Raw genomic sequence first — 24,956 nt, 5'->3', positions numbered from 1 at the left:
GATGGTAGCCAAGCGAAGAACGCGTGACGTTGCGTCTTCTATATTTCGTACGTGCTTATCCTACAATCGTTTTCTATAAACAATATCACCGCTATATTTATTTTCTATTTATCTATATAACAATATATCGTGACGTACATTTTAATAGATTTTTCTTGTCCAATAACGAAAATTATTTTCTTTTCTTATACATATTTTTTTATTGCTGGTTATGACAATGTATGTATGTACAAAAATAGCTGTCTGCCAGAATCCGAATCAAATAAACACCGTAATAGTCGTATTATTTTAGAAAAATGTCAGCCAACTCTATTTCGGGTCAACTTTGAGATTGTATTCCTTAAGCCTAACTTATTATTCCACTTTCGTCCATAAGCCATTGTTAGAATGTGAATGGAATAATAAATATAGGCATTACAAAGCTAAGCTCTAAGCATCTTTAGTTATCTCGATTCTGTTAAGCCAAAACGATTTATTTTACTTCAAAAGTTATTATTGCTATTGATAGTTACAATTGAAAACTTTTGCTTAAGGGATTCCATTAACATATGATATCATATGGAATAAATATAAAGCTGAATAGAGGAAATGACATTGGTTTTTATTTCAAATTCAGAAAGCACTAAAATGTATGCTTAATAGAGATGTCTTTCTCAAATGTTTTTATATAAAAATAACTTCTTTATTTCTATATTATAATGTATAGACGAAGAAATAAACAGGCGATAGCGAAATTATTAACAAAAACAAAGACAATATTTGTTCACAGCTTTCCCTACGATTGGTAAACGTTTGCAACTCTTACAATGAATCTTCGCAGTAACATCTCGTGACTTACATCACCTTATAATATTAATTTAATTACATTTACACTCTTTGTTTGATTACACAACTATTTTCACTTTTGACATAGAATCTATCTATGAATAAAAAATCCAATTTTAAGGTCGCAAGATAGATCTCGCCTACAATTGACTCATACAAAAAGGTCATAACATCAAACAAATTTAAGCCATTACCGGCTCTATTGTAGAGGTGTAAAGAATAGAATGGAATGAAACAGATCCTAAAATCCTGACCTTTCAGTAAGACCAGTACTGTTATGATATTTGTAAAGTCTTCTTCAGACGAAATTTTAATAAACATTTCATAATTCATAATGAAACCTCGTTTTAATCCGGGTGAGAATTTATTAAGAACTAAAAGGATGTTTAAGTTCTGTTTTCAAATGTTTCTTTACAAAGAACAGTCTGGATGTTTTACAGAGTAAGATAAAACGTTAAAAAATATAGTTTTTCTGCAAGCATCAAACTGCGTTCTTTTAAATTAATGTATAGCAATTACAGTAATAAAATGCAATATGCGAAGTAGTATGCTTGGAGCAAAAAATAAATATATGCTTAAAAACTATGCAGCGTCCATCTTCTCAGACCTTGAACTTTTCGCCTCCCAGACTGCAGGCTGTATCCCATACCGGTTCACTTGATATAGAATAAAAATTTTGCAAGACAGAATTTTTTACATGTTATAAAATAAAAAGGCTTATTTCTCTTGAGAAGAAGCAGAAGACAATAATTCATCTTTTACTTATTATAAAGATTTTGAGTAATACAAGAATACAAGTAATTTATTATAATATAAAATCCGACGCATAAAGATCCAATGAGTCACAAAAAATACCTTCGACTCATTAATATTACGTCATCAGTCTTAATAGTTCACGACTATCATGGAAGACCGTATAAATATTTTTTATCTACAATATTTTTAATTCGTGACCTTAGCCTTATCGTTAACCTATCCCGCAGCCAGACAGTGTTTCATCTCACGGTTGAATTAACATGCTTATGACCGGAGTTTTCAACTGGATTATACCAGAGTGTAACTTTTAACAAAATCCGTGAATAAATTATGCCATCCAGGCGGCCGAATATTAAATCTGGCACTTTTATGTAGTACATAAAATTATATAGTTACATATTAACATAAATGTATACAAGGCACTAGTGTTTTATGAAATATAACAATGGCATTGAACAAACGTATTGTTCACAGAGCCGTGTTGTACTGAGACGACAAAATATTAAACGCAAATTGCGCTAAACGTCAAAGATCTCTTTACAAAACAGACATAGCTTGGGCGTCGGTCTCGTTAGTACCATTCATTGAGGGACTTTGGATAGGCCATATTTTTTTCGTTCTTTCTCATATCTCACTTTTTTTATTAATGCCTGCTCGTCTATCTACGTAGTTAAGAGCTGTTTTCGTTTAGAGCCTTTGAGGTAGCGTTTGTTGTTCTAACATATAAATTATCACATTATATATTATATTTAATACACTTATTATTTATTATGTACTATGCCTTACAGTTATGATAAAAAAATATATATATTTTGTATTTATAACATTATGATAAGATGTATGATAGCTCTCAATGTATATCATATTATATTTTATCACAATATTCTCTCAAATCGGTCATAGTTATTCGCCAAATACTGGTTTACCTTCAACATTAGTACTAATGAACGTCCGAAAGTCGGATTTTATCTCTTTATAATTCGAGGATTTAAGAGATTTCAAATCGAATCAGATTTAATTTAGAAACAAAAGCTGGTTTTTATAAATTTTTTTATTGGGATAGAAACATTTAATGATCTAATGGGACTTACGCAGGTAGTGGTCTTTAGAAGAAAACACAATACCTGTCGTTAAAATGCACCCAAGCCTTGATTTCAGGTAGTTTTTCCCGTCCAATGACGTCAACGCTTCCCTTATTATTACTTTCAAATTATATCCATTAGTCACTCAACGAAATACTAAAAGAATAAAAATTTTGTCATTTTTATTAATTTGTATGTATTGGCTGATTACTTAAACTATTTAAAATCTATCTAATTCCCAGGATCTTGGTTATAGAAGTAATTAAATGCCTTTATTTGTACGTTATTTGTTTTAGATAAGTTGCAGGAAAACAAGCAACCTCCCCATATAATTTAACTAATGTTTGACCAAAAATGTGATAAAATTTGCAACAAATCCTTTAAAAACCGGTCCTCAATTGTCAAGGTGATGTAAATACCAACGTGATGACTAATAAAATCAGTTCGAATCATAAAATACCAATATGAGAAGGCGGTTACATATTAATTCAATATACGTATAAATTATATTCAATGTAAAACGCTAATAAATTATTATCACGTATCGATTGAATACACAGAAATAAAATATAATGTCTGGGTGAAAATTAAAAATCTCTACAAAAGTTGCTTTGATTTTGAATCGAAATTGAAATTTCTATAAAGTTTAAATGAAAATACGATTTCAGTTATTCCCAAAACGTTTACGCGAAGATTCGTAAGCGACCGAAGCAATAAGGGAGATGGTAATAAGAATACAAACTGCTTATTAAAGGCCGTGAGCAGATAAAAGTAGGCCTTTATCAAATTAATACAAAAAAGGAAAATTGACATCATTCACTAAAATGAAAGTATCATTTACTGAGCCTATTCATTATTATTATCATTAATTTGCTAATTCGTTATATTTACATTAATGCTTTATATTTTTAATTAGAAAATCACAAATTGCGGAATGCTCACATATCCATAAAAGTTTTGAGGTAATGGCAACATTTTATAGGAAACGTTTGATGTCATTCAACCTTTTGCTGTAGTTTTCACTTTTACCATAAAAATTTTATTCCGTAATACTTGAACGGCTGGTAAATGAGCACGGTAAAAAACTAAGAATAACGCGGATGTTGCCTGCATCCACTTTACATACTTTCAAACAGCATAAGAAGACCTACAAAGCGCTGTAAATCATCGTATGAAATCTGAATTATACATCTATATTAAATCCAATTACACAAAAAATATGAATATTCTACCGTTACGCTTATTATGAATGTTTATCGGAAACTATTTATGTCAAGTATACCGTTGCTACCATAGAATTAGGAACGTCATAGTAGATTCAAACTGACACTGCTAAATGGACCCAACCACATAAATAGAACCTGTTAACACCCTGTATCTATCAGGTCATGCGATTGTTATTTGTGTCGTGTAGTATACAACGAGAACGAAATGTTTAAATCAACTAACGGTCTTAGTTCAACGAACGGAAAGTGATGCTAATAATATCAGCTTTGAAGGAAGCTACAAGCCGTACATCGCTTAATACTTTGTCCTTCTATGAAACAGGAAGATGGGAAGTGAGCTTTATAAGGCTGCATGATTTAAACAGACTTGTAAGTAAACCATGAGTGGATAATATTACTAAGTCTGAATGTTTTTAATATGGGACTTTTGTATACAAGTTGAAATTTAAATTTAAACAGCAAACTCACTACAGAGATTGTATACTGGTTGTCAGGCGGTCACATTTGTAACACTACAATGCGTTTTATTGTTGTCAAAAACACTTTCATTTCTTAACAAATGACTATTTGAAACTTTTACCTTTTTTGACATGAATTGAAAAATCTTCATTTATTTGTTGTCAAGTCTTCAAAATTGATATCCAATGAAAGTAATGTATTATTTTGCAAGTTTTATAGGACAAAATAATACGTTAAGATTTAAACTTTAAAATATCATGGAGTAGTCTCGCTATGCAAGCTCAGTCAACCAGTTATAAACAGCCTTCCCGTTTTCTAACAAGTTTATTTTACTTAAAACGAGTTTCAAGAATCGACCTTCTTCCATACTAGAAGAGAGGTCGCCTTTAAATTAACATAGCAAAATCTTTGCATCCTTATAAATGATATAAACTTCCCAGTTATTTTGTAAAGAGGCTTGCTAAAAGGAACTTGAATTCGTGTAAAATATATATTCGTGCAAAGCGTATGTTATATATATCATTAAATAAAATTATCACTAGAAGAAGTCAGAAAATAAAGTAATACATTAACATTTAACAAACAATTATTTTAATTACATATTGGCATTGAATCTGTGCTCAAGAAAGAAAATATACTTTTCAACGACTAACATTCTCTTTCCATAGTTTTTGTTAATACTTAGGTCGTACGCCTGCGAAGAAAAACAAAAGATCAAACAAAACAGTGACGCATAGCCGTTCTTTCACTTAGAAATTAAATATGAATATGGAAGACACGTCGTTATTCCATATCAGGGTCGAAAAGACTCTAACTGTAAAACAGTGAACCAATGACACTGTCAATGAGCTATTCGATACTAGGTGTCACGTATACGAGTGCCGCCGGTAAGGATGCCAACGATCACGTACGGACTTTCCAAAACATAATTTTTCGCAAACATTCCACATGGTACTAGTCCATATATTATATTTTATTAACAACAAAAACAATGTTAGCGTTTGCAACTGGAAATCGATTGGGAAACTGCGAAACTGGTTTAAATTTCTCAACATATAATGTTTCTAATGCTACGGCATTTAATTTACAACAAATCTTACTTCATTTCCGGATATAATCCATAAATTCGTTTACGCAATAAAACTGCCGTGTTCTCGAATACGTGGTTCGCATATATTTAATACGAAAAAGACACCGAATAATTACACATTTTGCGGATGAAAAACTACGTATGTGATCATGTCTTAATTTGCTTCCGGTTTAACAGATAAATGTATGCTATATTATTAAATTTCGTTTAAAAAAACATTGTTTTATAAAAAGAAAATGTTATATTTCATATGAAAGCATCGAATGAGTAATTTTATTAATTCTGTTATACAGTAAGCTTCGCGTAGCTTGAGTAGCGAAGCGGCGCAGTATAACGGACTTGAGTCGAGATCACTCACATTATACTAGGTCAATAACAATATTCTATAATATCAGTATCTTAATACACATTGAAATTATTTTAGATACCTAAGGAAACATCATAAATAAAATATCGGGCTATTATCTTAAAACGAGACTGTAGTTTGTTTGTTGACACGAGTTTGTAGTAAATTTAAGGTTTAAGAAATTGGTTACTCAAAGTCTTAATGTATTTATTTGGTGAGTACAAACACATTAAGTAAAGAAAGAGGCGAGCCCTCTCACTTTCTTAGAATTACATCTTAAATTCAAGCCCACGAGTGTGTTACGTGAAAGTGAATATTCGGCAACCAATCTACAATTATTGCCTCTCAGTTATAGCTATCAATGTCGGAACTTTCCCACCGACAGCAAAGAATCATAGCCCAAGTAATTAACACATACTCCAACTTATGTCGCTTTTTAATATTATGTTTATTTAAATATAGCAATACTTCTAATATTATACAAAAAAAATTACAAATGCTTTTCAGATCTTTAGCCTAGCTAACATCTAGGTAAGCGCAGTGCGGCATTTATTTTAACAACGGAATTTGAATCTTGTTTTTATACAAAATTCATAAAGGAAATATCCACAGCCACAGCAGAAGCTATTTCCATAACGATCGTCAAACTCAATAAACCTTTGCACGAAGTCACAACTTTAAAAAAAAAAAGCAATAAAATTCAGCAGCGGATTAAAGTGTGAACTGCCTTTTAATAATAGCGACACATTTTTTACGATACACGCGTCGCTATCTCTGCCAAGTTTTATAGCTGTACAACGCAATACAACGTATAGATTACAAGCGCCAAACGAATGGCGAATAAAACAATCGTTTCTAAACAATTTACGGCAGTAATATAGCTATTTTAAAAACATCATACACATAAAATCAATTTAAGATTACCTCTTAGTATTATATATCTAAAATGGCAAATTTAATTCTTCTTTAAGATATCCTGTTTTTTGTAAGATTAAAGTGAAACAGGTCGCTCCACTAGTTCTTAACGAAATTTAAAATGTACCTCATTCTATTTTAAACTTCGCTCGGGAGATGTATAAAACTTGAAGATGACTTGAATTTTTAAAAAATTCTTAATGAATTCGGAATTTATAATCCTTGATCAGAACTGGTGATATCATTAAATGAAAATCAAAGGGATATTTTTGTGAAGCCAGTATTAATACTTACCTGTTCATTAACAAAGGATTTTTTTTTAATATCATTGCCTGATCTTCAGGTAACATGTTTATTTTGATGAAAATTTGAAAAAAGAATCTCTTTGGTACGGAGAAAGACATAAGATGTTTAAACGAGATGTTCAACTAATTGTTTTATTGTTTTAATTACTATTATGTGTACTATAAGAACTAAGGTAATAAGGAAAATATTGAATTTTAAATATTAATTTAATTCTAGTATCATTAAATTAGAATATATAATAGAATATTTCTCCGTAGAATTATTTCCTATATTAATACAGTCACATATGCTTATATTTTAAACAACCATTTATATGTACACGTAATGTCTCTTTATCTCGATATAATCTGAGTACATAGATTCAAATAAATTTAAAAAATATTAAACATTTTACATTTTTACGATTAACATTATTGTTTAGCCGATTGGTTATAATGAATAAATGCAAAAAAAAATGAACATCGCTACAAATTATATGACGTAATATATTGTAAGAAATATTCGACGAAATTTAAGGAAAGCTTGAACAGTGGAACCGGAAGCCTCTGATTCAATAAAACCGAAATACAATAAAATCAACGTTTTCATGCGCTCGCATTCATGGCATAGTTCCAGATACAATTTGTTTACTTGGGAACTCTATTCACTAAAATTATACTTTTTCTATTCCGCGGATACCTTTATATCTTAAAAATGCTCTGTTCTTAGAAAAAAATATATGTTTTGTTGATGATTTTGCAGTTACTTAGGACGTTATCGTAACACAAAGTAATGAATACATCTTTGACATTGTACGCCAATAAGTCACATACCTAACTGTATACGCATAGCTTATGTCTACAAACAGCGAATTTTATTTGTCAATATCATTAATATTCAGGGCGATATAATCTGTACCGTTGTATGTCCTTCTGCGTTTTATAACGGATGGCTTAAATACTAGTGGGTCATATTGGGTATTATAGTTAAATCGATTTGGGCATGTGGAGTGACGTTGAATCCTATTCGGACAATCGGACGTCCTATTACATCGGACCTGACCTATATGGATGAAATAGAGCACAACTTTGAAAGCAATGGCATACATTGCTTTATAAAATGAACTTGACTTCATTCACTGTAGGAAACTAAACCTGCTAATGTATCAAATTGGACAAAGCAATTGTATGTGTATTCCACGATCACACGTACGAACGCGTGAACAATCGGCTAAGTATCAATTAACAATTGGTAAGAGTGAACCGCTCTCATCTCACACAGTTGTGAAAATTGTATCACATACAACTAGCAGTAGTTTTAAAGCGTGAGAGACCACGTGTATTTCAAAACATCAATTATTTAGCGCAATATAATTAAGGAGGTCAGTTTTGAGTAATCTTCTCATATAGACAATGGTCAATTAAAACATTCGCCCTGTCTCTAAAAGATAACGGATTAAGGAATGTTATTAGTCTTAATCTTTTGCAAAAATAAGTTTTATTTAAAATTATATAAATATTACAAATCACTGTTCTAGATTATCCATTATATTTTAATAGAATACCCATCACTATAAATATCTCACCTTGTTAATAGGAAATCTCGGATTTCCTATTTAATAAACCACACAATACCTTGATTTCTGCAATCTCTGGCAGTGTTGACCACGACGGCATATGAACCGCGTTCTTAATACCTTATGACCGTTCTGACTTATTTAATTATGGGCTAGACTGGAAAACACAATTAACGGGGAAATACTTCTTATTTATTTATTACCAGGAATAATATTTATTATAAAACTCTTCCTGGTTTAATTTTTAAATCTACTGTAAAAGAAATGTACAATCATTTAACATTTCAGAGGATAGTACTGTATAGTACTTTATGTAAATACAATTTTTAAATGTTACATCAATCTTTCTTTACAGTCAACATATATTCTTGAAAATCACAATGAAAAATATCTTACAAATCAAGTATTCACTGTAACTAAATTAGATATTGTTAGAAAAATTTTAAGTTGTGAGGCGCTGTGTCAATTACAGACATTTAAAATTGGCTGCTAACAACAATATTGCGGATTCACAGGCGTTAAGGGCTTTATGAACTAAAATTCAAATTCCCAACAACTTATATCTTGAAACACGCCAATTTTGGAAAGTAGTGACCAGACCAGACCGAATTATAGCAAATTTATGAAGGCCACACCATCTATATCGATATCAATTAATTATAACTTGGTTAACTGAGCACTTATATGTCCGCAACCCATGCATCTTTGTTAACAAAGTTGGCTACGTAAGTCATATACATCATCAATTAAGTGATCAGAGCAAGGAATATATTAGTATCGTTACATACGGTATCCATTAAGAGATCACTTAAACAGAGACAGCACGTTACATCACCAGAGACGTCTCGAGCATAAGAGTTGTGTAAACGATTACAACGAAATAGGAAATAAAATCCATAGCATCGGAACTTCCTACTGATTTGTCACGTCTTTCTTATATGGTCCCATGGCCTCTTCTCACGATGTCTGGGAAATTATTCTATTGTACGCAAAAACTTCCACTGTTGTAACCAGTGTGGAATATATTTAATATTTTCTTGTTTTTAATAGTGAGACTTTAGGAGATAAACGGAATAGTTATTAAGGTAAATCGACCAATCTATATTAGCTTATTATGAATTAGCGAAGACACCAGTATGAGTCTTTTTGGCAATTTACAAAATAATAATTATCTGTTATATAATGAACATGGACTTTGAAATTAAATTAATTAGCTTCGTATAAAAAAATAACGATACAAAGCAAACGCAAACAGATGGACCTTCTATTGCCTATCAAAAATGTAAGATGGACCTGTCGAACTTTCGATTTGTTATTTTCCTATTTTCAGAACAAAATATAAACGGAATTGAATTTTGTTCGAATAATTTTTATCCGATTAACGCAGATGGGTATAACCCAATTATTTATGTTATAATTTTATGTTACATGTTCGAGATTATATTTTAAAACCTCATAAAAAACGAGTTATTAACATTAAATCCGATGCCAATACAAATATATTTATTTTGAAGTATTTTAAAGTAATAATCTGACATCTTTAGCTTCGTCGCTGACTTTAATATTTTATATTTACTGCGTGACATTGGCAGAATATACTGTGCAGTGTGCACGTCGTAAAAAGAGATGAAAGGTGTAATAGAGCATAGTGGCATAGTTGGCGTTTATTAATTTCATTGATAACTGTATTAAACTAGAAATGAGAAGTAAATATTTCGTTATATTCTTGATTCATTCAAGTAAAAAATTGCTACGAACTTTATGAAATTGCAACGTTCAAATCAAATTTCTAAATAATATGAAACATTATATCAATGTCCGATACAAGGCTGCCGTGGAAACGCTGCAACAGATCGAATCAACATTTTCCAATATTATTATCACATCCTTTGTAAGACCAATATTTCCTGCAATATAAAACAATAAACAAGCTAAAAAATATTACAGACTATTAAGCGTACCTTCGAATAGGTTAAAATCTATGATTCAAAGTCTAGACCGATTTAGCCACATTTCATCTGGTTTATTTAGACGCGTAGTACCAGGTATTACTCATAAACCATTATAATTTTATATTCAATGAAAAAATACCTTGGATTTTAAATGATAGAGTTCATTTTCCATAATCTCTTGCTTCGAACTATTGGAAGAGACTACACGTCATTGAAATAAAGACAAGAAACGACCCAAACCGGCTGCAGTGTGATATCATCAAGAACTTTAGTCTCTGATATTCTAATACAAAAACAATATTTAAATATTTAGAGAAAACATGTCGAGCGAAAATTTCTTAATACAATAGCATTTAAAAAATAATATTTCACATAAAAATCATTAAGTTAACTGCATGTATGGTGGCAAGTGACAGTTCATATTAGAAAGCTCTCTGCCCCAGTGTCAAAACAATAAAGACAATTAATATTCTCGAGGCATGCAATACGTCGGAGAACGTATTTCGCCAAAACATTATTTTAATTATACTCTCAACTTAGGTGAACCAAATGAATTCAACTTCTTTAAACGGCCGTTACGAATATACGTGACTTGAAAACGCCTGTTAATGTAATTACCTTTACAAAATTCTATACCCTCCAAGCTATCGCTTTACATGAACATAATATCGCTGCCTACAAAGATTAATAAATTTATTTCACGTTGTACTTTAACGAATTTTCCAGAAAATGCTCTTCTGAAATTTTATTGTCTGTTATGTTTGACATAAATTCAAAGACTTGATATATAAGTTTGTATACACATGTTATATCACGTGTTCTTTTTACAGATAACGATGTTGATAAGGTGTCGTGCGGCGCTGAGTGCCGTTGTGTTGCTCCTAGCTGTGTCTCTTACGAAATCCGAGGTACGTAACAATGTTATGAATGCATCACGATAGTGTTTTGTATGTTTTTTCCATAAATATAAAGCCCATAAACCATTACCGTGGCACAAAAAACTAGAAGTACTTAATCCATAATCTAAAATTTTATGATAAAAAATATTTGAAACAAACAAAATTTTACCAAAGAATTCACCTTTAACTTTCAGACATGAAAACATTTTAATAAAAACGGTTTACTTTTGTTTCCCCGAAATTTAATTTGCATAAAAAACAAAGTAATTTTTTCATTGGAATAAAAAATTACTTGAAAAGTTATGAAATTAGAAATTAAGGCAAACTTAATAACAATTGTTATGAAAACAATTCAAAAAGTATAGGCGAATGGGAATTTTTCATGAATTCAAATGGTAAAAGTCGATCTTTACATTTCGTGGCATTAATATTGCAATCGTTACTTATCCTAAATAACAAAATGTGTCTTCATAGCAAGTACCTCAACAATAAACTTTATTCAGCCAAATAGACAGACTTATAAGGACAGGTTTATCATTTTAATTATTATAATATAACATTAAGAGATTTTATACACAATGAAAACGCTCGAACTATATTTTCTGGCATTTTTTTTTGACAACAAACAATATGACCATTGATTTATTTATTTCTTATTCAGATTAATTCATTCTTTGTTTCCATATCTCTGATACGATATTAAATGTTCTTACATCAAATGTGAAAATCCATATTTATTTCCGGAATTAATATACGCGTATTCCAGTAAAGTTCACCGACGCCTAATTACTTTAATTAATTATCAGACACACTCTTATATATTTTACTGCAACCACTACTCTATAACTCTTACAAAGTTTCGGCGGATATAATTTACACCGCGTATTCATAAAATGATTTTAATATTTTAATCATCCACTTATATAACGTTATATAAACTATGTTACTAAATATTACACAGCCGTAATGTTTAAATCATATAATTTTTCATTTAAATCCCAAAATATCGTTATTAATTCATACTTTCTTTATTTAAAGTAGATGGATATAACTATAATATAAAATTGATATTTTCTGATGTCCGATTACGTACCATTCAACATTTGACTTATTTTTTCCTATATATTATTTGATTTATGATATACATTTATTTAATCGCAAACTAAATCCTTAGACGAGTCTCTTAAAAGGGTTCAAAATCAAACACCGATACGTTTAATTAATGTTTTAATATCTTAACGTATTGAAATTTTATATTTTATAGAAAATTAATATACACATATGAATGATCGTGTTTATGATGTTCCAAATTCACTCTCAGTTCGTTGACTCAAGTGAGTCCAGCTAACCAAATAGATTGAAATCTACACAACTTTCATCCTATTGCCTGATGCAAATTGGCGAATACGTAATGCTTGTTAGATGAATTCCGAAGGCGATTCTCATCTTTATTTGATTAAGTAAAAGCATTTTAAAATTTCATTTTCGCTGAATTCATTTGGAAATGCTTTCCTTTGCGCTTTACGTAATGTTTTCATCAACAACATTTGTCTTTTTAAGATAACTGGGTTATATCTATAGTGACACCTTACTTTCATGGAATATTGTAAATACTATTAATAAAAGCGACGTATTTTAAAAACATTTATAGTTTTAGAGTATCTGAAAGCGCTCGTGTCCTCGAAACCACTTTCTATGTTTGGCAAACACCGCGGTTTTCCGATGTCACGCCTGTCCATTGTTGCAAGGCTTTTAACTTCTGCATATAATACATTGGCCTTTTACCGAAACGTGTCAGCTTGGAATACAGCGATACTGGATATTTTTCAGATTTTATTATGATTTCATGAATTTTTAGAATGATTTATACTCATAATATTTTCTTTTGTTTGCAGGGAAACCTCTTCACGTGTCCTAATGGTGAGTTTTAAAAATTATAATTTTTATACCCTTTTTTTAATTCATCCAAAGGATTAGAAAACATTATATTTTGTACCTTTATACGACAATCGGTATGAACAAACTGAAGAAATTGTTAATTCTTCTCAGGAAGTTGCCATGTAAAAAAAAATTCGAAGTAAAAATTATGCTTCATTAAAGGTTTTGAAAAATATCCCTGTAAAAATTAATAAATACTGCTAAATTAATCACAGTAATATATTATAATAAGCGACGGTATTTAATAAAATAATCTTCACTATATACATTAATTCATTAAAACATTGCTCGTTTACAGAACTATCGTACGCATACTAATTTAGTTATGATGTTATTTTGCTGTTAGCTTTAAACTTGACTTTTCAAACAGCATTTGTATGATGAGCCTCCTACAAATTCTGTTTCCATGGCTTGCATTCAAATGTACTTATTAATTTAGACGCCCGTATCTACCCTGAAATAGCTGGATAGTTTTAATTAAATTTTTAATACCATTAATGTATATTTCTATGTGAAAAACCAGAGCATCTATAAAATTGGAAACCGTTATATGAGGTTGTATCTGCAAACTAAACGCCGACTGTAAAGGTTTTAATTCATTTTATTTAATTATTTTAAGTGAAATTTTTAAATGACATTATGAATGTACTTTGATAATTAAAATTAGTGCTAAAAGTTATGAAAATCGCATATATATATACATATATATAGTTTTCGCGTATACTTCCTTGCGTGTAGTGTCGTTTGGGATCATTAATTACACAATATAACATCATTATTAACGCTATCCCGTATGTATAATTGTATAGTTATACAAAGAATAATATTGTATATAACCATTTTGTAAACAATTTAGATATTCCTTTCATAAAATTATGCACCACAAATATCCCAGCTATAAAAACATCGCAGAATAAACGTAAATATTTGTTATAGTATAGCCGCTTTGACGGTTATTTTTTTATAATTAAACCGACTGACGAAACTCGGATTTTTTTTTCAATATTTACAACGAACCGTCAAAACCAGAACAATCCGATACTGTTCACAGATTTAGAAGTGTTATATTACAAAAGTTCAAAGACAAAATACGAGTTTACTTAATATTATATTCTTCCCTTGAAATTTTTCACTCAAACCGTCTAACTAGATGCTTTATTATGTGTGTGAATTTTGTACACACGATGACAACATTTTTACATTTAATAATAATATGTTGTATCTGTATATTAATCTATACATACTTAATAATGTAACAAATATTGAGACTAACGCATTTTTTGCTATTGATATCTGTCACATTAAACACAGTTACGTTTTTACGGCGCTTTTAAACTCAGGATATACGACGCTGCGACAAAAACCGCGTTGCCGTTAAAGTATTATTTTTACAATTCTTCCTGTTTTATATCCATCGCGCTATCATTATTTCAGTAACGTATTTATCTTTTATAAAAAAAAAAGCAGTGAATTATAACGATATACGTCGCTAATATCGTGCTAACGACAGAGACATTCGTGTAAAATAAATTACACGATTCGCCGGTTAAGGATCTTCGTCAACCGCATAATTAATGCAAGGAAATTGCCTCTCGACTGTGAACCAAACTATACATAGACGTGTTTACTGATAGAATATTTCACAGCGTTTGTTAACAAAATACACATTAGAATAGTATTATTAATGAAATCAACATAAAAGTTAACAGTTGCGAGAGACGAATGCTGTAACTTCACTAATATAAAGCATTTAACAGTGTAAGAGGCAAAAGCTCCTCATGAATAATTCAAATATTCAAAAGTGTGTTATTCCGCAACCTCAGTAAGGTTTCTTACTTATGATTTTTGAAACAAGTGAGCTTGAATTATTTATGTAATACTAAACTCTATAAATCCTATCTACATCTTTTCTTTAACGTTTATTGTAAGTACAAATAAAATGATTCCACGTAGGTGAATGGTAATTTTAATAATCACTGTAATGGACTTTGCTTTCAAAGTATCGCTATATTATCCGAGATAATAAACTAGATTTTTTGAAATAAACCACTTTATTACCTTATACATTTATAAGGTAAAGCATTCTGATAATATCACGTATTAATAGACCATACTTTTATTATCCATATATAGAGAACATTGAATATTAAATGTATATAAGAATAATCCTTTATCAACGGACAAACCGCCGGACATGATAACGTTTAAATAATTAAAATTTACAGCAAATAAAACTGTAAAATTTTAAAATCATTAATTATAATGGCATCATGATTCCGATAATTCATTATAAAAGTGGAAATCCTTGTACTTATGAAAACATAAAACTAATTTAGAGAAACTTTTCCAATACGTTAATCAAATCGATGCATTATTCAGGCGGTTTCATAATAAAATATGTTTAAGATGAAATAGAATGGAAAGTAATAAAGGCAATTAGTTTCTAGTTAATAGGTACTTATTTTAAAAGCACAATCAAGAGGAAACAAGACGTGTCCTAATTATTGATTTCATTCATGAGATACGAGAGATTTGACGCTTAATTACGTTATTAAGATCTCAGGCTACGCCATCCTCGTACCGGATGGATGGATTGGATATTGGATGATTATGTAGCTTTGTATATCCAAATACATTTACATTCATGAACGTTGTAACAAATTCAAGGTCTATTAATAAATTTCCACATACATATATCTCTGAGACGTTAATTGAAACTGAGGATGTGGCTTATTAGGTATGTATATTTAATTACTTTACCACGACATATATAATGATAGCTGATAACATTCGAATAAGAATTTAATCAAAGTGACACGTGCTAAAGACGAATCTTTAAAGAGAAGAATTTGGAATCGGGCTTTGCCTTAGAAACAAGTATGCCTTGATTAAAATATGAATGAAATATGTTAAAATACCTCAATGGTAAAACAGTGTTCAGTTCGAATTATATCAACATCTAGGAATTCAAGCATTCACCAATAACAGCCTTGTATTATGTTATACGTAAAGTTGTTTTAAACTGAAATAATTAATTGTATTCTTGAGTTTGGTAATGTTAAATCAGGCTATACAAGAATATATTGATTGTGGTAGAATGCAAGAGTGCCTTGATTTGCAAATTAATGTGTAGTGACATAAATCTAAAATCAATACAATCTTTATGGTGTATGTCGTAATCTATAGAAAAAAGTTCACACCCATAATAAAATCATATTTCTCCTCAAACTCTTGAATAAACTTTAAATATAATTTGATAATAAGGAACTACGAAGTTTATTCCAACTTAAAATAAATTTATCACGGGTTTAATTGGTTGGAAAACCGTCAGCAAACTTTTTAATTAATAACGCGTCCTTTAACGCGAACGAATCAACACTTAGAGTATAAAACATTTAGATTCAATGGACACGGTCGTATCGAAACTTTGCTAGTTAAAAATACGGACCCAGCAGTTCAATAAATGCTCCGTTTTTCCGTCATTTAAAATTTTCTAAGTGTTAACTAAACGCTACTACTCTCAATAAGTCAAGAATTCCTGAACTCTGACCGAGACGAAGCTACAACTTAGGTAAACCGACATAGTTCCTCTTTGAACCTAGAGAATACTTCAGATCACTGTTTAAATTAAACTTAGGCTAAGTTCGTAGACATACAATGTTAATAATATTATTACAAAAGAATTCAAAAACAACACGCTAAACTTCCTCAATGTAAAACCTTACAATTTGAAATCAGAATACTTAAAATCAAAATTCTCCTATAGCCCAAACAAAGTGAGGAATATTACTGCCATCTCTTGATAACTTCCCCGTGTATTAATTATTACTCTTTATCCACTCACCGTTTTAATAAATTTGTAATAAATTGCTTTGTTTGTTTAGGGTAACTGAACGACTTACCAGACTATTAAATTAAGTTGATGTTGCCTCGACCTAGAACTTAATCACAGTGTAATACCACATGCATGATCCTAGTAACATATCAGTCAACAGCTACCGCTATCATATATCTAAACAAGCGACATGACCTGCTGGTAATCATAGAATTACCGTCTTCCCGGTTACGTATTACTAAAGCTTACACACACATACACAATATATATATATTGACAATGTGATGCCTTATACGAGTATATATATTACTACAAATAAATTAAAGGAACTTTGTTACAAATAAATCAATTGTGACAATTTAAGTCAAATATTAATTAATATATCAAAACAGTGGGTATAATCTGTGACACATGTCGTAAAGGAATTAATATAGCCATTAAAACTATTGTCGGCATCCGTATCTCGGTATTCTGAAATGGGCCTATTAGTTCATTCAAAACTTGGCACGGTTTGATATTTGGAGCATCACAATCGGGGTCAGTTGCTTAGTAAGACTTCACATCAAGAGAGTTAGATGGGTTTGTCCATTACATAGATAGATTCAGTCTCTTTATTGCTCGAAGTGGATTATAACTTCAATTACATTTAAATAGTTATTGTTCTGTCACATGCAGCTGTACCGCAAAATGACACCGTGCGATTTATTATTTAAATATTTTATAAAATATTAAGCGTTTTATTATAGAAATTATACTCTAAGGTGCGTCCGACTTACCTTTTTAATCCATATCGTAATACAAGTATAACACATTTCACGCCGACACAATGCAACAATTAATCTTTGTCTGTTATTAACATAGTGCTACAACCCAGAGACTTAAGGATTTCAAACTATTAAAGCGTCTGATAACAGCTGAAGAGAGCTTTACATATGCATACTGAAAAGCGGGCTTAGTTCCTTTATTGTCTTAATGATATGCATGCATATTATGTTATTAATTAACAAGTTTTAGACCACATCGTGGAAAATGATGTGAGTTTGATACAAACTACATACATATTGTATTGATATTGACAAAAATAAGATTATCTGATTAATAATTTATAAGTACCATTTAATTTCAATGATAGCAGTTTTCCATTAATTTTAATCTTTAGATCTTGATGTTTCTAACAGGACAGGCCTTGAAGTTGCATTCATGTCAAGTGAAAGGCGACATCGAAGTCACACACATTGCTATGATTCACGATTTACATTTAAAGTAATGACCCATAAGGAAATGGCTTCTTCCCATGTAAAATATAAATGTTATTTATTCTATTAACTCATAATTTTTCAGTACCTTCCGGCCTCAAAGAACAATTGGTTTTGTATATAAGACATGTACCATAACGTAAGGATATTAGATTTTATCCAGAACGTCATAGAAATCCTAAAACAATTCGATACGTAACACAATCTCCGGTGTGCACAAGAGGATGGCTTTTCAAAGGAAGCCACACTGTTTCCATGACATTCGAATCCGATTCCCCAGTAATACAGTTATGAAGCTAGTCACCCGTGGCCGTTATGGGAATCAAATATTCGCTAGAAATAATTCATCCAATGAATTGCCATTTGAGACTTTTAACCTATTTGTTATACACAATTTTAAAGACAAAACTTCCAAGATTGAACTCTAAGTAACAATACACATTGTATGCTAATGAATATCAATTATATTAGAATAAGACCAGAACAAGCGATACCGTATGTTAGGTAAAATGAATTGAGGTCAATAATGTGGAATGTTAAATTCATCGCATTTCGCTATAGAAATGATTATGTAGGTCACACATTGCTTCGTGTTGTGCGGAGTTGTGAAGCGTAAATCTATAGCCATCTTAACGATCATCGGAAAACTCACACGCTCAACTTGTCACTATTTATTTTTTGTTCACAAACACGGATGCCATATTGCTTATCGAAAACTCAGACTTGACGCAATCAATTTCATTAACACCATTCGAATCTCTATTAACGAATGACTGAGATTACTTAACATTCAGAGCGACATTGTACTTTCTTTAAGAGGCTGACACAATTATTATGCCAAGTACGATTGTTACTTAAATGTTTTCTCTCCACAAACGACAAGCCCTAGAAGAGAAAGTGACCTGATAAATACCAAGTTAGCCAGACTAAACCACTTGAAGGTTGTTCGTATTATACAAAGTAGATTGTACTCTAAAAGTAGTTGTTTATTAATTGTGTTATTTTATATAAAATTATATAAATAACAAAATATAAAAATATTGATTTTCTCTGTATGTAGTTTAATTTCAACGATACAATTACATTTCCTTTTTCTTTTCAGGCTGGGAACTAAAGGGGCTTAATTGTTACAAATTTTTCAATATCAGACATTCTTGGGAAAAAGCGGCTGAATTATGTCGAAGGTATGTGGAGTTATAACGAAGTCGCTCATGACGTTTCTAATAAAAGCTATGCTAAACATAAAGCTTTTAAAAACATGATATATCCTTTATATTTATGAAACTAATTAATGTTAAAAAATATTATAAACAGGTATGGAAGCGAACTAATGGTGATAGATAGTTATACAGAAAATAACATGACTGCAAATATGGTGCCACCCAGTCCGAGCAATAGTAACTATTGGCTGGGACTTGCGAGTGTTGATGATTTGAGAACGAATACTTTAGAGTCCGCAGCTGGAGCCTTAGTCTCTCAGTACGCTGGTTATTGGGACCTTAAACAGCCTAATCCCAAAAACGGCGAATGCGTCGATGTCCATGTTACAAGCGAAACACAATCCTGGGAACTAACAACATGCGAAACACTTCTGCCTTTTATGTGCAAGGCTAACGCATGCCCGGCAGGTAAGATTTTCACTATGAGTAATTACGAATATATTAAAATTTTCGAAAGTTATCAAAGTAATAATAATATTTATAAATGCAAATATTGTTTCTATACCAGTTATCTGTGTGTAATAATAATGAAACAAATAATAACAAATTCAATCGCATATGAATGCGTTTTTGTTAAATATATTATCATTTCAAACAATAAATCATTGCCTTCAAACAATTGATACAATTGTATTTTAATTACAGGAACCTTCCATTGTTCAAACGGAAGATGTATCAATGCAGCCTTCAAATGTGACAAGCAAGATGATTGTGGCGACGGATCGGATGAAATGGATTGTGCTGGCGACTGTCATTTTTATATGGCCAGCAGTGGTGATGTCGTAGAAAGTCCCAACTATCCTCATAAATATCTTCCCTTCAGCGACTGTAAATGGACACTTGAAGGACCTCAAGGACAAAATATAGTTTTACAGTTCCAAGATTTTGAAACTGAAAAGTCTTTCGATACTGTTCAAATCTTAGTTGGTGGTCGAACCGAAGATAAATCTGTGAACCTAGCAACTTTATCAGGAAAACAAGATTTATCTAGCAAACTTTATGTATCTGCTTCTAATTTTATGATAATTAAGTTTACTTCTGACGGATCCGTAGAGCGTAAAGGTTTCCGTGCATCATGGAAAACTGAATCTTCAAACTGTGGAGGAATTTTAAGAGCAACACCTCAAGGCCAAGTACTCAATTCTCCTGGTTATCCAAATAGTTATCCTGGGGGATTAGAATGCATGTACATTATTGAAGCGCAACCGGGCAGAATTGTTTCCTTAGAAATAGAAGATTTAGATTTGGAAATGAACAGAGATTATATAGTAATAAAAGATGGAAACACACCATCAAGTCCTGTTTTAGCGAGATTAACTGGTGCTGGTGAAGATAACGAAAAGGTGGTCATATCCACTACTAATCACTTATACATGTACTTCCGAACAAGTCTAGGTGATTCTAAGAAAGGATTCAACATGAGATATTCGCAAGGATGTAGAGCAACCATAATAGCAGCTAACGGAACATTTAACTCTCCAGCATTTGGTCTAAGCAATTATCCTAATAATCAGGAATGTTTATATCGTCTTAAAAATCCGAACGGTGGTCCTCTTTCTTTGAAGTTTGATGAATTCAGCATACATCCCTCCGATATAGTACAAGTATTTGACGGGGCTAGTACAGGTGGACTACGTTTACATTCAGATAATGGATTCACAGTAAAGCCAAGAATAACTTTGACTGCCTCAAGCGGTGAAATGTTAATAAGATTTATATCCGACGCTGTCCATAATGGTGTTGGTTGGAAAGCAACATTTTCTGCAGGTAACAACTTATATAAAATATATATCTTATATTATCTTATTTGTATCTAATGAATGAATTCTTATTTTTCATTATGTTTTTAGACTGCCCACCTCTTAAACCTGGAATTGGCGCATTGGCATCTAATAGAGATACAGCTTTTGGAACAACTATAACATTTTCGTGTCCAATTGGCCAGGAATTTGCAACTGGTAAAGCAAGAATTACAACCAAATGTTTAGATGGTGGTAAATGGTCCACAACGTATATTCCCAGTTGTCAAGGTTAGGAGAAATTTATTCTTTTAAATGTACCAACTCTAAATGTACCAACAAAAACAAAAAAATAATAATTACTTCCCTATAATTTTCAGAGGTTTACTGCGGTCCGGTACCCCAAATCGATAACGGTTTCTCTATTGGTTCAACAAACGTAACATATCGCGGTGTTGCTACCTATCAATGTTACGCCGGATTTGCTTTCCCAACTGGACAACCTATCGAAAGAATTTCATGCTTATCAGATGGGCGATGGGAAAGAACTCCAACCTGTCTCGGTAATAACTCTTAATAAGATAATAAAAATTCTATTAACAGAAGAAAACTATCTAAAATTTTCACTAGTACATATTTATGAAAGTAAATGTAATATTAACAATATATATTTTTAGCTTCTCAATGTGTGGCCTTGCCTGACGTTCCACATGCTAATGTTACTATTCTAAATGGAGGTGGTCGAAGCTATGGTACAATTGTAAGGTATGAATGCGAACCTGGATATGTTCGTTCTGGTCAACCAGTACTTCTATGCATGAGCAACGGAACATGGTCAGGAGATGTACCTACATGTTCAAAAGCCATCTGCCCCAAATTCCCGGAAATTACTAATGGATATATTGTTGACCAAACTAGAGTATACATGTTTGGTGACGAAGCACGAGTACAATGTAACAAAGGTAAATAATTTCAATAAAATTTAAAAATGATGTCTTATCTTTCTTTACATAGGAATCAGATCTTAATACCTAATGTTTGATTTAAGGATATAAACTAAACGGACCAAGTATTATCAAATGTGGTCCTAACCAGCAATTTGACGCTATTCCAAAATGTGAGGATATTAATGAATGTGTTAATAGCCAGTGTGATTCCATATCAACGGAATGTAAAAACACTCAGGGCGGATTTTATTGTCCATGTCGACCTGGTTTCACACCAAATTTAGACTGCAGACCTGTAGGTGATTTAGGTTTAATAAATGGTGCGATTCCTGATGAATCCATTACAACTTCTGCACCAGAACCTGGATATAATGTTGGGGTAAAGTTTTGAAACACAGTGCTATAATTATTTTTTGGATCTAATTAGACATAAATGTTTTTTCATATAATAAATGACATTTTTACAAATTTAGATGGTGCGCCTTAACAACGGAGGAGGATGGTGTGGAAATAATCTGGAAGCCGGAGCGAACTGGATTCTCGTAGATTTAAGAGCACCAACAATCGTAAGAGGCTTCAGAACGATGAGTGTAATGAGAGCTGATGCAAATATCGCCTTTACATCTGCGATAAGAATACAATATACAAATGACTTGACTGATGTTTTTAAAGATTACACTAACCCTGATGGAACAGCTGTTGAATTTCGTATTCTAGAACCTACTTTATCAGTATTGAATCTGCCAATGCCTATTGAAACGCGTTATGTTAAGTTCAAGATTCAAGATTATGTGGGAGCACCCTGTCTTAAATTAGAAATTATGGGATGTGCGAGATTTGACTGCACAGATATAAATGAATGTGCTGAAAATAACGGTGGATGTGACCAAAAATGTATCAACACGTAAGTAGTTTTATTTTAATGTGAAAATTAGACGTACGTCTATTGTGATAATCGTGTTATAAATTGTTATTTTGTAAATGTTATATTTCAGAGCCGGAAACTACTCTTGTGCTTGTAACATTGGATACGAACTTTATTCATCTAACGGTACAGCTGGCTTTGCTATTGAAATTTCCGAAACTGGTGAACGAGACGGAGATACCTATCAAAGAAATAAGTCTTGTGTGCCTGTCATGTGTCCATCTCTATCCTCTCCTGAAAATGGTTTACTTTTGTCAACTAAAACTTCTTATCATTTTGGAGATATAATTGAATTCCAATGTGATTTCGGATATGTTATGTCTGGTTTCTCTTCCCTTCTCTGTACTTCAAGTGGAACATGGAACGGCACAGCTCCAGAATGTCAATGTAAGTGATTATTTTCATTTAATGCTAGAAGTTAAAAAACAAGAGTTGTGGTTCTACGTAGAGCTTTTTATTACAGATGCTCGCTGTGTTACCTTGTCTGATGATAAAAATGATGGTTTAAAAGTAATAAGAGACGATCCTGAAAGTGTGTTGGTACCATACAGAGATAATGTCACAATTACCTGCACCTCACCTGGTCGAGAACTTCGCAATACAGTCACATCTCCGTTTAGACAGTGTGTCTACGATCCAAAACCGGTAACTACGATCTCATTTTATTATAACGAAATTAAAATTTAATACCTATTTAATTATTATTGATTTCTTTTAATTTCTATTTTAAAGGGTCTCCCAGACTATTGGCTCTCAGGAGCACAACCTCAATGCCCTCGTAAAGACTGTGGGATCCCAATGCCGACACCTGGTGCTGAATATGGTCAATATTTAGATACGAAATACCAAAGTTCCTTTTTCTTCGGGTGTCAAAATACCTTTAAGCTTGCTGGTCAAACAAGCAAACATGATAACGTCGTTAGATGTCAACCAAATGGTATTTGGGACTTTGGAGACTTGAGGTGTGAAGGACCAGTGTGTGCGGATCCTGGCCGGCCAGCAGATGGTTATCAAATCGCAAGAAGCTATGAACAAGGATCTGAGGTTCTTTTTGGATGTTCCAGACCTGGTTACATTTTAATAAATCCCAGGCCTATCACTTGCATGCGTGAACCAGAATGTAAAGTGATTAAGCCTCTTGGCTTAGCATCAGGGAGAATACCTGATTCCGCTATTAATGCTACTTCAGAGAGACCTAATTATGAAGCGAAAAATATAAGATTAAACTCTGTCACCGGTTGGTGTGGCAAACAAGAAGCCTTCACTTATGTTAGTGTTGACTTAGGAAAAGTATACCGAGTCAAAGCTATTTTAGTAAAAGGTGTTGTTACTTCAGACATTGTAGGCCGTCCTACTGAAATCAGATTTTTCTATAAACAAGCAGAGACAGATAATTATGTAGTGTACTTCCCTAACTTTAATTTGACGATGAGAGATCCAGGCAACTATGGAGAATTAGCTATGATTACGTTGCCGAAATATGTGTCAGCAAGATTTGTTATTTTAGGAATAGTTAGTTTTATGGACAACGCTTGTCTTAAATTTGAGCTAATGGGTTGTGACGAACCTTCTGTTGAACCTTTATTAGGTTATGACTATGGTTATTCACCTTGTGTAGGTAAGTTACTAATTATCGTATAGTATAAAATATTATTATTGATTTAAGATATATTTTAACAGATATT

The 24,956-nt window shown here is 31.7% G+C and overlaps 1 protein-coding gene across 2 annotated transcripts in view; it reads left to right on the top strand.

The window, feature by feature from the left end:
- Positions 1 to 24,956, top strand: part of LOC116767147 (sushi, von Willebrand factor type A, EGF and pentraxin domain-containing protein 1) — a 42,333-nt gene that overhangs the window by 5,869 nt on the left and 11,508 nt on the right. For both annotated transcript variants that reach the window (XM_061521763.1, XM_032657336.2), the window contains exons 2-14: positions 11,343 to 11,420; positions 13,307 to 13,331; positions 19,543 to 19,624; positions 19,755 to 20,068; positions 20,306 to 21,427; positions 21,511 to 21,690; positions 21,780 to 21,962; positions 22,077 to 22,361; positions 22,448 to 22,725; positions 22,820 to 23,250; positions 23,342 to 23,658; positions 23,735 to 23,916; positions 24,004 to 24,889. In XM_061521763.1, the coding sequence (XP_061377747.1) occupies positions 11,349 to 11,420; positions 13,307 to 13,331; positions 19,543 to 19,624; positions 19,755 to 20,068; positions 20,306 to 21,427; positions 21,511 to 21,690; positions 21,780 to 21,962; positions 22,077 to 22,361; positions 22,448 to 22,725; positions 22,820 to 23,250; positions 23,342 to 23,658; positions 23,735 to 23,916; positions 24,004 to 24,889 (4,357 nt within the window). In that variant the 5' untranslated portion in view covers positions 11,343 to 11,348. The remainder of the gene's footprint in view (positions 1 to 11,342; positions 11,421 to 13,306; positions 13,332 to 19,542; positions 19,625 to 19,754; positions 20,069 to 20,305; positions 21,428 to 21,510; positions 21,691 to 21,779; positions 21,963 to 22,076; positions 22,362 to 22,447; positions 22,726 to 22,819; positions 23,251 to 23,341; positions 23,659 to 23,734; positions 23,917 to 24,003; positions 24,890 to 24,956) is intronic.

Source organism: Danaus plexippus, chromosome 10 (assembly GCF_018135715.1).
Source record: "Danaus plexippus chromosome 10, MEX_DaPlex, whole genome shotgun sequence".
NCBI classification, from domain to species: domain Eukaryota; kingdom Metazoa; phylum Arthropoda; class Insecta; order Lepidoptera; family Nymphalidae; genus Danaus; species Danaus plexippus.
This window is presented reverse-complemented; position numbering and strand designations above follow the sequence as displayed.